This window comes from Rousettus aegyptiacus, unplaced genomic scaffold (assembly GCF_014176215.1).
Source record: "Rousettus aegyptiacus isolate mRouAeg1 unplaced genomic scaffold, mRouAeg1.p scaffold_m13_p_8, whole genome shotgun sequence".
Lineage (NCBI taxonomy): Eukaryota > Metazoa > Chordata > Mammalia > Chiroptera > Pteropodidae > Rousettus > Rousettus aegyptiacus.
In genome coordinates, this window is record NW_023416311.1 from 103,334,932 (window position 1) to 103,348,121 (window position 13,190).

Here is a 13,190-nt window from a genome sequence, read left to right on the forward strand (position 1 = left end):
AGCACACCTGGGTGGGGACATGCTGTGTGTATCTCCAAATTAGTCTTTGTGGCCTCAAGTTTAAATGATGTATTTAAACTTTGTTCCCGCTGGGCCGCATGCCTCTGGTCGTGTGTGTTATTAATCTCCGGACTGTGTCTCTGGCGTAGCACCTTCGTCGCTCAGTAGACACTTCCGTCCACGGGGACTGTCTGCCTGCTCATGCATTCCTGTTTGCCTCAGTCAGCACATTTAATCCCGATGTCGAGCTGGGAGGTAGGTGCGTGGTGTTTATTTCTCCATAGACGAGGAAAACGAGGCCCATGGTGGTTAATTCGTCCCAGGCCTGGTGGCTCAGATGCAGGAAAGCAAGGATTCCTGTTCAGGCAGTTTGACCTCCCTGGGTTGAGCCGTCATTGAAAATCACTCAACTCCATTCTGACCTTGAGAAAAAAACCCCAGGCACGAGTCAACAGAGGGACATTCCACACAATACTGGACCTGTGCTCCAAAAAACTGTCAGGGCCTTCAAACCAGGGAGGTTCTGAGAGGCTGTCACAGGCCAGGGAACACCTCGGGAGGCACGACGATGACGTGCAGTGTCCCAGATGGGCTCCCCAGGGCAGAAAAAGGACAAAGGGGGAAACTGGTGAAACCCAAATGAAGTGTGGAGGTTTGCCCATGGCAGTGGACCCGCGTTCCTCAGGGGTGACCATCATGCCGTAGCGATGTGAGATGTTAGCATGAGGGACCTCCGTGTGGGGTGTCCGGGGACTCCTATTATTTTCGCAACTTCTCTGTAAAATCTAGAACTATTCTAATATTAAACATCGATCTAAAGCAATAATGGCAACGCCACCACGAACCCACTCCATGCCGTCCGTCTCTGGCTTGTCACGGCCCAGGCGTCTGTGTGTCCTTGCTGCAGAGGCCTTGGCCAGAAGCGTCTCCTCCGATTTCGGCCCGAGCCAGGCATTGCGGTGGGGCCATTGGACGTGCCGTGCTTTTTAAAGGAGGTGTCAGTGTGTTCCCAGACCTCTGTGGAACCCAGGAGGAGATGGACTGTGGAGGGAAATGGAAATGGGTTTTGGCACAGGGGAGGAATAATTGCATTTAAGTAAAACCTTAAGATACCAAGTGAGACAAACACCGGCCCTTGGGTCATTTAACATGTGTCCATCTTCTGCGGCCCCCATCACATTCTGATGGGCGTAGCTTGTATTTGTAAGTTATTTTTAAACGCGTTGTAACTGGAAAGCAGCCGGATATGTAGCTTTGGGGGTTTGGAGGCGAGCTTGGTTTACTGACGCAGCCGGGCCTGTGTGTGCCGGGGTTCTCCAGCAAGGCTTTCAGAGGAAAGATAAAACAGTGTGATGGCTGAAGGCCATCCTGGGTGTGACCCCGGCAGGTGCAAGCAGCCAGACCCCAAATGTAGATGGTGCCACATTGTGTCAAGGACCCTGTGGCTTCGAAGCACTTTGGTTAACTCATCTCATGGGCTTCTCTAAACAGTTGTACAAAAACAAGCAAGCTCGATGATGCCTCGCTTTGCACAGAGAGGTCTCAAGTAATTAGCAGCTGTCCTGGGCTCCAGGTAGTAGGGCTGGGAGTCCACGCCTTTTGGGGCACGTCTGGTACGGTTTCCCGCCCTCGTACTGAAACCTTTGGTGGCCCTGCATGTCTGTGAGAGACACGGTTTCTTGCAGATACCACCATGAGTTTACTGGGCACTGAGCAGGGTGCTGAGTTAGGATTTGGGCCTGAGTGAGTTAATTCTCAGTCCTCATCTAGTGTGCTCAGCTCTGTTCCACATGTTGGAGTTCCAGTGGCAAGTAAGCTAGCCTGCTCCTGTAGCCTCTAATAGAAGTGATGCAAACTCTACTACGTCCACCAAATAAAGCACTGAAATAACTGTTCTTTTAGTGTTCTAGGGAAAATGCATAAACGGTAGTTGGGTCATTTCAGTAGGTCTCTCGATGAGTGAAATGCTTTCTAGATTATCCGAAAGTCATGATATTTGTGTATGAGACAGAAACAGTAGCTGCGACTCACTTATAAGCTGAGCTTATACAAAATAGAAGCTTAACAAACCAGTGTAAGCTAAAAAGAGGGCGTTCTTGGTGTATGCAGTGTGGGAGGTCAGGGACCGAGATGGCCTTTGGGATAACTGGATCCAGGGATCGAATGACATCAGATGTGCGTCTGCTTGTTTCTCTGTGTAGCTGTTTGTCTCTCCCTGAGATATAATAATTCACGCATCATAAAATTCATCCTTTCAAGGTGTTAGTGGTCTTTGGTATATTCGCCGCATGCTCGCGTTGGTGTATCAGTTCGTACTGCTACAACTGTGCGCCGACAGTCGTGCGGCCGCCACCACCATCTAGTTCTACCGCGTGTCATCAGCCCACACCTGCTCGCAGCCACCCGCGTTCTCGCAGTCCCTCCACTCAGCCCTGCGCCCCCAGCGGTCTGCGTCCTGTCTCTGGGCTTTGCTTCTGGACGTTTCGCGTCCGTGGACTCACGCGGCACGTGGTCCTCTGTGACTGACTGACTGCTTCCACTTAGCGTAGTGTTGTCCAGGTTCACTCTTGTTGTAGCGTGGGCCAGTTCTTCATCCTTTTGGTCGCCGAGTACTGTTCCAGTGCATGAACGACCGCATTTTAAAATCTCTGTTCGTTAGTTGGTGGACAGGAGGATTATTGCCACTTTGGGGCCGTTGTGAGTAATGCTGCTCCGAGCGTTCGTGTGCAGTTTTTGCTGTGCGGACATACGTTTTCATTTTTCGTGGGTACATATCTAGGAGGGAAATTCCTGGGTCATGTGGTAACTGTGTTTGACTTTTGGGGAAACTGCCTGACTTTTCCACAGCAGCGGCGCCGTTTTTCATTCTTACCAGTAGCGTGGGAGGGGCCTCATTTCTCACCAATGTGTCTTCTTGACTGGACCAGATTATCTTTTAAGCACCTTTTAATTCCGGAAGTGTAACTTCATGGAAAACATTAACTGTTCTTGAAATTTAATACAATTCTGCAGAGGAATTAAATAGTATGTATGTGTCAGCAATGAGAAATAGCTATTTTAAGTTTATTTACTTTCTTCTGTGCTCTTGGGTCATCCATTTTTACGAAGTGACGACAAACTTCTGTTCTGAGTACGTTTGTGTATTTTTTTTTTTTTTTCTGAAAACAGATGGTAGCCAGAACATAGCCAGGATTTCATTAAGATAATCTTATCAGTTTTTGTTTATTTGTGAAGGGTTTTTTTTTTTTAATTTTTTATTTTGGGGGAAAAAATTCTTGTCACGAATGTGAAAGGACATTAAACTCTAGGAAACGAGAAGCCAGGGCCATCCGGCGTGACAGTCCACGCAGAGCGCAGACATCTCCTCGCGGCTTTTATTGGCCCTTCCATTCTATGTCGCCTACTGTTTTCTTTCAAAAGAAGAATGGAATGCAGTTCTCAAACCAGCTTTCGTGTCTCTCAGGATCTCCCACTAGTTTTTGAGAGTCCTTGGAAGTGGAGCAGTTTTATTCATTTTATGAACTCCGCGCGTCTCGCCTCCTTCTTCTGGCCCGTATCTTGCATAATTATGCCCTTTGAAAGAAAGGGAGGGGGGAAGTTTTAGCATAGGCATAGTTTATTTTTAATACACTGTAAGCTCTTTGGAGCAGGAGCACTTTTCTATACTGTTGACTATTTTATAGGGGCTGGTACCTAATAAGGGGCTCAAAAGGTATTTGTGGAAGGGACGGGGTTGTGGAAGGGTGGCCCGATGGATGGATTTATGGGTGAAGTGACTTACACATGATTGAACGAATTTTAGGGGTATTGGCCAATTCTTTAGTTCCATTTTCTGTTTTCTTTTAAATACACATGTCGGTTATGTGATGATTGGTTAACAGATGGAACAACTTGGTTTTTATCCCTTGGATTGTCACATTGCTACAGTGTTTGAGGTCGTCTCAGCAACTCGGAGATGTCTCATTTCTTTCAGTGTTAAATTGTTTCTGGGATTATTTCTCGTCACTGTGGTTGAACTGAAAAGCTGCCACGAAGAATTGTGAGGAAGGTAAGGACAATTGGGATATAAAGTCGGGACTGCATCGGTTGGCAAGTTGGATCCCTATAACCATGGGAATAAACTCTACAGGATCACAAGTTCGTAACTGAGGCATCTTGCCGTTCGGCAGAGTTTGTTTTGGTTTCCATTTGGATTGGGAGTGTGGGGTGCCAACGAGTCTTGGCAGGATACAAAGGTTAGTTTAACGTTAGTGATACCTTTTTCCATTTCGTTTCCTCTTTTCCCTCCCTTTCCACCACGTGCTCTTCGTATAGATTCCATGGTATCCTCTGCATGGAAGTGCCCTTCTAAGAGCTGGCAGTGGTGACAGAGTCTGACCTTACGGACAGGACAGTGGGAAAGCACATGGGTGCCATGTGATCCTTCTCCCTGGGTGCAGTGGAGACTGATGAATTGTCTGTGAATGTGATAGTAATGAATGCAGACAGGCCTCAGTTTACCTCTCTATTGTGTTTATGTGTTCGTTCTTTGGGACCCTACACGTCTTCCCGTGGAAAAAGTGCAATAAATGATCCTTAGGTCTCATAGGCAAACCCAGGAAATGATGTCGATGGTGATCATGGCATAGCTGAAAGGTACAAATATATCGTAGCTACAGATAGCCGAATACATTTCTTATTGAAAAAGCAAAACCATTAAAGACTTCTACAGGCCGGACTGGTGAGTTACCCAACACTTCTGCCCTAATCTCTGGGGGGCGAGGGGAAGTGGCTGTGAGTTCTGAAGGAGAGTGTCAGTGACACATTGTCCTCTGCAGTTTAGTGACGGCATCATCTCTGGCGGGCACAGGACTCCCGTTCTTGGGGTTGCCTATGTCGAGAACAGACGCCGTCACTGTTCCTCAACAGTAAAATGGTACAGACTTGAGACCCTCTCGCCACGCATTTCCCCCGTGATGGGCTGGATGCTCCCTGTTTCTCTCTTGAGCCTCTTTTTATTTTTCTCCTCGACAGTTGGTGCCTCAGCACCTCGTTGACTGAGTTCTGGATCCTTCGAGACCTGACCCTGAAACTGCCCCTTTGCATTCAGAGACTTGAAGCCTGATTGCTCTTTGGAATCCGATACCCTTGTTCAGAAATGACTGCCAGGCTCAGGTCGCAAACCCTGCAGTCACGAGGCCAGGGATGAGTCAGGGGATCACTCAGCATCATGGGTCCACACACGCTGCCTGCTGTGCGACAAGAGATAAAAGCACCACTCACCGCTGCCTGCCGGGGAGCGTGGCTTCCCTCACTTCTTCACTTTATATCCAGGCCCCCCGCTAGCGGGCTGGGTCCCCATAGGGGAGAGAATCTTAGGCTCCACCTTCCCCTTTCATTTCTAAATCTCCTGGGACTGTCCCCAGCCTGGTCCCTGCTACTTCTGTTTGCAGCATGTTTGTCACCCTCGTTTCGTACACGTAGTCGTTTTTTCTCGGCACTGTTTCCAAGCTTCCTGACACGTTTTGTGTTGGGTTTGCAAGCACTCAGGGTGGAAATAGCTCCTGAGTTGAAAAAGCGCAGTGGACACCAGGTTTTGTTTGTGCAGTTCCAGTCTGCATAAAAACATTGAAAGTCAGTTCTAATTAACATTAAAGTGCTTTAAAAAAGAAAATACAGAGCCCAGTGGACAGAGAGGAGGAAAAGGAGGAAGTCTCCTCTGGCACCACACCGAGCCGTCTACCTCCAAGACCTTTTTCCTTATGTTTGTCAAACATTTCGAATCACATGGCAGAGGTCGCTTCCTCCCTCCTGTGTGCACTCGGTTGAATGTCACCGGAAATTAGATCTGCCCAGGTATACTGTATCTGGGCTGATCCTACTTTGAGAGGTTGTGGAAATTCCTAGAATTTACAATGGAGTCTGCTTTCAATCAATTAGGTCTCGGACCGTGAATGGTTTAAACAAACACTCCTGTAGAACTTCTCGATCAGTGGTCATCAACTAGGACAGTCTCCTCACCCCCCGAATAACTGCCTCATCCAAAATCTCAATAGTGTGGAGGCTGAGAAAGCAGCATTAGAACCTTGATGCTATAAACACCATGTGTCCTTTGAAGTAGATTTTGGTGACATGGATTAGGAAAACATAACATCTGTTAAGCTGAAAAGGTTTTCCTCCTGCCAACAGGAAAAAATTGAACAGCAGAGATTTCACTTATATGTGGAATCTTAAAAAATAACTTAGAACAGATTCGTGGTTGCAGAAGCTGGGGAGTCGGTGAAGGGAGACAGAAGGTACAGACGTCCAGTTGTAAAGGAGGCCGTGGCGGTGTACAGACAGCGGTGCAATGACAGCTGATAGTGCACATCTGAGTTACTGAGAGGGGCTCTTCGACGTTCTCATCACAAGAGGAAAAAATTATACCTATGCGAGGCGGTGGATGTTAACTGGACTTACTGTGGTGATCATTTCATGATACATGCAAATACCGAATCATGTAGGACACCTGAAACACGTTATATGTCAAACATATATCCAAAAAAAGTAGAAAAAATGCTATTTAAATCTTTGGTACTGTAATTTATTATCCACATTCAGTTTCTGGAAATCAGTATCATTCAGGACAAAGACCAACCCCTTTCTCTCCCACTCACCAGCGTCCCCCACTCCTTGGGCTCCCCGAATCCATGGTCTCTCCTACTCTCTGGCCTCCCCAACTCCTCAGCCTCCCCGACTCCTCGATCTCCCTGACTCCTCAGCCTTCCACGTGAGGCATCATCTAAGCCAAGTTGCTGCCTTACTGACTCATTGCAGGTAAAAAGAATACTTTTCTTTGGCTCTGGAATTTACTATAAATTTGAACAGCCATTTTAACTTATGCATTACAAAATTATTTGATCTCCTTATCTTTAAAAAAAAAATCACATTTCAAGAACAAATCGTGGCTGTACATGTAGGTTGAACCGTGGCACTGAACACGGGCCAAGCAGGCAGTTAAGGGACGGGAGTAGGTGTGGTGCCCTCTGCCAGGTCAGAGGGCGGGTTGCGTGTTTTGCTGAAGAATGCTCTCTGCCATGGGTCTGTCCTGAGAACATGCCGCACAGCGTGGTATTTAACGTCCATCGTCATTCTCTCTCTTTAGTGTTGTTCCCTACCTTATTTTTAAACTTAATTTTTCTCTCAAGATTCAGGAAAATCATTTTTAAAATCAGACAAGAAATATAATAGTTTTTCAAAGGGCAACAGGAGGTTGAAATTTATAATGACGATGTTATCTTTATCTTCAGGTAGGTAATAGTAAACTTCTTTGTGCAAGGGGGCCACAAAGGTAAATATTTTAGGCTTTAGGTAGCAGCTTCACAGAGGTGGGGCCAGGCAACATTCCTTGCCCAGGGAGGCAGTTCAGGTCGCAGGCAAGTGTCTGGGGACTCATGATTAATAATCAAGCGCCAGGGGACATTGACGCAGTTACCACGACTCACGTTCAGATCGGCTTGGGCGAGTCTCCCGTGTGGTGTCTCAGCCCCCTGGTCTGTGTTAACAGACTTAAAGAATTCAGCACTCGACTTCGAGTTTAAACACAGCCCCTAATTGTTACGGGATGTTGGGCATTGTTTGTTTGTTTGTTTGTTTGTTTTGGTACGTTTCTCGCTCTCTCCATCACTCGCTCACAGAAATATGATTGGATTTTTCCCTTTGTGAAATAGTTAGGAATAGTCAAGAATAGTCATGTGTAGTTGGGGTGCATATAGGCTGGGAAATTAATTTTTAAAAAATGATTTGAAATGACCAAGGTGTAATTACATAAAGTAAAACGTACCTGTTATCGGTGTGCAGTTGAACGAGTTTGAGCGCCTTTATGCAGTTGTGCAGCCGTCAGCACAGTCCTGTTTAAGGATAGTTCCCTTATCCTCCAGAGCTCCTTCCACCTTTGTAGTTAGGGTCCCTCCCATCCTCAGCCCCAGGCAGTTGCTCGTCACTTTCCAGTCTACAGATTTGCCTCTTCCAAAAATTTCATGTAAATACAACCCTATTATATGCAGCCCTCTTTTGTGTGTGGCCTCTTTCACCAATAGAATCACCAATAAGGATGAATCTCAAAAACATTATGCTGTTAGTTATCTGTTTTATATCACTGAAGAGTTCCACTGTATGAATTTATCACATTTGGTCTCTGTACCAGTTGATGGACATTTGAATGATTTTTATGTCTATTGTAAAAAAATGATTGTTGTGAATAATGCTATGAATATTTGCATGCCTATTATGAATAATGCTATGAATATTTGCATGCATGGCATTTAAACATTTTGAGTAGGTAGATATCTAAAAGTTGAATTACTGGAATGTGCAGCAAGATTATGTTTTGCTTTTTAAGAAACTGCCAAACTAAATTGGTACAGCCACTATGGAAAACAGTATGGAGGGTCCTCAAAAAACTAAGAATTGATCTACCATATGATACAGCAATCCCTATACTGGGTATTTACCCCAAAGACTTGAAAACCCATATCCAAAAAGATCCTTGCACACTGATGTTCATAGCGGCATTATTCACAGTGCCAGGACATGGAAGCAACTGAAGTGTCCTACGACAGATGATTGGCTAAAGAAGCTGTGGTACATACATACAATGGAATATTACTCAGCCATAAGAAGAGATGAAATACTGCCATTTGCAACAACATGAATGGACCTCAAGATAATCATGCTAAGGGAAATAAGCCAGATAGAACAAGTTGAAAATCACATGATATCACTTTATATGTGAGATAGAAACCTAAAAGCAATAAATGAACAGGACAAACAAACAGAGACTCGTGGACATGGACTATAGGCTACTGGTTACCAGAGGACTATAGACTAGTGTTTACTAGTGGAGCTGGGGAAGAGTGGGGAGGTAGACAGGGTAAAAGGGGTTAAATATAGGGTTTAGGGGGAGGGTGAAGTGGGTAAAGGGGATCCAATATATGGTAGCTGAAGGAAACTGGACTTTGGGTAGTAAACACACAATAGAATATACAGATTTCAAATGATAATGTACACTCGAAAATTATGTAACTGTTTTAACCAATGTTACCCCAATAAACTTAATTTAAAATTTAAAGAGTTCCAAACTGTTTTCCAGAGTGAAAATGTGTTTGTTTTACATCCTCACCAACACTTGGTAGATGGTATAGTCAGTCTTTTTTTTTTTTTTTTGCAACTGTGAAATCATTTGTTGGCAGTGGGAAATGGAATCCCTGCGAACCCCACTTTTGAAGAAGGGATGGTATTACTTGCTTCCCTATCTTAACAGAATTGCTCTGAGATCAAAGGAGATGGAGATTTATGTGCAAGTGCTTTTTATTGTAGAACTGTTACTGGTGATTATGTGTAGAATAGTTTTTAGCAGTTAAATTTAACACATAGTCATCTCAGATTAGGGTGAAAACTTACCCAAGTTTTAATAAAGCCTGCACGTTATGGTCAAACTTGTTCTACCTTTATTATAAAGGCATATTTTACTTAAATCGTGAGCTTTCTTCATATGCCTGCATTGTATGTTACATTGCCAGCCTTATTGAACAATGACAGAATATAATGGTTTGCATATGGTGGGCAAATTTTTCTTTCCCACTCAAACTTGCATGGTCTGGTAAGTGTCTGCTTGGACTTTATTTTCAAATGATTGTGGGTGGCCTCGTTTTTGGACCTGGGCATATGTGTTCTATTCCAATGGAATGGAAGTAGAAAGTTTGGGGGCCCAGAGAGAAAGGACCAAGAAACAATCTATGTAAAAATACCAATTTCAGTGGTTTATTTTGCAATTCTGATTCTCTGAAAATTGCCAGTTTAAACATTTTCGAAGAACAAAGGGAGTTGTGAATGCATGTCCCTTCCTGCCTATGGACACCAGCTACTGCTGGTCTGCAGGGACTAGCCTGTGGGCCCTGGATTTGCTATCTGGGCTGGATTTTGCAAAACTTGCTTATCAGCAGCTCTTCACACCTGTTGATTAAGACCTTTGGACTAAGGAAGTTGAGCTGTGTGTTTGATCATGTATAAATAACTATGTCAACAAAGAGCTTTATAGTACTTTTAAATAAAAAGGTGAAAAGAACCACAACAAAACTCAAGTAAAAGAAGCTACATGCTGTGTAGACTCTGGGAGTCCAGAGATTTATATTAATCCTGGTGACAGTTTATGTTAACTCAGTAATGTTTCCCAATAAAATTTTAATATACTCTTACTAAATAGACAATTTTAATGGGAAACATGTACGTGAAATCTTTTTTGATAAACATGTTTGTTATTGTCATAGCAAACAATGCTTTGGTCTCAAGATTCTGGGATGGAGGTCCACTGTGAATTATTATTTTTTGATTTTACCTAATGGGTAAAAGTTCTTGCCTTATATGACTGAAAATTTTCATTTGAGAGAGTGTGTAAGAGTAGATATTTCAAAGCTTTCAAATGCTACAATCTCTGACTTGTGAATTAAAAATGATGAAAATGTAGTTGGGGCGAAGGAAACCTTTTTCTAGAGCATTACCGATAATGCGATTTGGAATGGAATGCTATTTGAGAGAGCAGTCTTAGAGAAGCCTGGAGTAAATGTTCTTTTTGGAAGCAGCTGTTTGCTAATAAAGAATCGAGACTGACAGGCAGTTATTCTCATCCTTTCTGGGTGTTACCAGCATCTCAGCTCCAAGTGGGAATCAGAGGTACGTGACCCACTCCCGCGGAGATGGGAACTTGCTGCTGTTGATGTTGGTTCTTTAAATAAGCAGACTTCAGGGTTTAGAGAAACACTTCTTATTCATTTCAGATGCTCTTTTCCCCCTGCATCACAGGATTTTAACCCCTCTTTGGAGGGATGACGGAAGTAGGATGGGGTTAACAACTTAAAATCCCCATGTTAAAGAGAAATGGGGTGCCTATGGAAAGGGCATTGTATAGGGGTTTCATAGGGGAGTTGCAGAACTTGAAGGGTAATTATGTGAGCCAGTCACAGAGAACAGAAGCTGGTGCCATTTTAACCTTAGGCCTCAGCCTTATCTTGGAAGTGCTTATAGAATCTTACACAGATGCAGCCCCCGCCTCTGGGTCCCCTCCTTCTGTGAACCCCTGACTCTAGTTAGCTGGCCCCAGATGCTTTCAACAGACTGAAGGTTTTCTTACTTACAGTGGTGACAGCAAACATTTTGGGTCATGGCTGGTGTATTTTAAAATAGGGCTGCCTTTGGCACCGAGGGAGTAACTTTAAATCGAATTTTTATATCTTTTAAAAATTTCCCTCCTAAAGCATGAGAGAGGGCTAATGGTCATGTGCAATAACCGGCCACTGAAAGGGACCTGTATGTTGTTATATTTTGTTAACTGACCTATTAATGCATTGACTTATTTATGCATTGTTTTAAGTAGATACGTAGTTTGTGTGATGGGTGGAAAGAGCATGGAATTAGGAATTGAAGAGATTTGCCATCTGGCTCGGTCACTAACTGTGACATTAGGCAAGAATTTATGCTCTGAGCTTCCGTTTGCTCCTGGGGGTATAATTCCTATCTTACCCAGGGCCAATATTAGATAGAGTATCAGCGAGGCTTTTAGCACGTGACTGTGGCACCACACAAACACCCCACGCCTGGAAGTTACTATTTTTAAAGTGGTATAAAGTGATGAGTTGGCGTCTACATTACTTATCCCCTGCCAGCTCTGTTATGAGAGCAATGACGGCCCCTTAAACTAGAAGCCGAACATACCATAACCAGTGTATTGTAAATATCTCACTTCGTATCAAAACAGCAATTAATGAAGTGAGGTTGTAAGTTCTGGGAAAAATAGTTGTTCAATTTAAGTGCTATTTCAAGTGATAATTTTGCTGTAATATTTCCACCGTGGCATTTTTGTTGGAGTTGATTAAATTGAACAGTAGAAATAATGAGATACTAAAGCATACATATACATCGTACGTCATAAAGGTAATTCTTTATCATTTGAATAACTAGTGAACACGCAGTAATTTCTTCACTCTTTTATATCACTCATCTTTGAGGTATATATTTTTTATTTTTTTATTTTGTTTTATTTTTTACGCGTACAGCACCTGGTCGTCCTAGGTGGTCTCTCATCCAAGTACTCACCAGGCCCAACCCTGCTTAGCTTCTGAGATCAGACGGGATTGGGCTCGTTCAGGGTGGCATGGCTGTAGACCTATATCACTCATCTTTGGAAGCAAATAGTTTTCATGTGAAATTAGAGGAAGAGGAAATTCAGCATTGAAAAGCTAAATATTATAGTTATTTCATTTGTTCAGTGGGGAAATAAAACATGGAAATAAAATCAAGGCACCCCAAAAGTATGCCTGGCTCAACACAAGAAGCTTTAGAAGTCGCTATCTTTCGGGCTACAACCCCAGATTTTGTAGTACATTAAGCATCTGGCAGAATTGTACAAAAATTCGTGCCAGTGGGTTGGGTTCTGATATTTACTAAAACGCTCCTCTCTTGAAGAATCCATTTGACACATGGACTTGGGACAGGTAGGAAGGTGGTGGGGTGTCTAGTGCCCTCCGAGTGGGCAAGTTCAAGGGGCTCAGACCCAGGAGGGCGGGAGCCTACGGTTCCCAAAGAGTTCTCAGCTTGGGATGAAGCAGTGTAGTGACCTGGTCAAGCTCGTGGTTTCCAGAGCCCAGCCACTGGGGGTCAAGGTGTCTCTCTTAGTCTCCTGATGTGGGGCAAGTTGCTTTACCTCGCGGCCTCCACTTCCCCATCTGCGCAATGGGAGTAATAATGATGTGTGCCCCAGTGGGCGTTTGTGAGTAAAATGAGCTAATCCACGTGAGTCCGCTGCATTTTGTTAACACATGGGCTGCTGTTTTCTCAGTCCTTTCTTTGTTCTCTCTGTCCAGTGGGACACCTGTCGCACTTTTATATAGTAAAGGATATACGGATGATGCTTTCTGAAGAGTCATTCTTTGCTTGTTTGAGAAGAACATTTTCTTTTCAAAACAAAAATTTTTTTTTAAAGGAATGTAGTAGTCATAGTGATTTTGAGGGTGGCATTTTGCCCCCAATTGCAAGCCAACCTCATCATTAAATCCTGTTTATTTTGTTTACAGGGAACGCGGGTCTGGCTGAGAGAAAATGGCCAGCATTTTCCGAGCACTGTAAGTTCCTGTGCAGAGGGCGTTGTCGTCTTCCGGACGGACTATGGTCAGGTGAGC

At 44.0% G+C, this 13,190-nt stretch overlaps 1 protein-coding gene and 1 pseudogene across 2 annotated transcripts in view; one reads left to right on the forward strand and one right to left on the reverse strand.

Moving 5' to 3' along the window:
* Positions 1 to 13,190, forward strand: part of MYO10 (myosin X) — a 185,252-nt gene that overhangs the window by 28,299 nt on the left and 143,763 nt on the right. For both annotated transcript variants that reach the window (XM_016118956.2, XM_016118958.2), the window contains exon 2: positions 13,086 to 13,184. In XM_016118956.2, the coding sequence (XP_015974442.2) occupies positions 13,086 to 13,184 (99 nt within the window). The remainder of the gene's footprint in view (positions 1 to 13,085; positions 13,185 to 13,190) is intronic.
* On the reverse strand, positions 12,060 to 12,178 carry LOC118607526 (annotated as a pseudogene).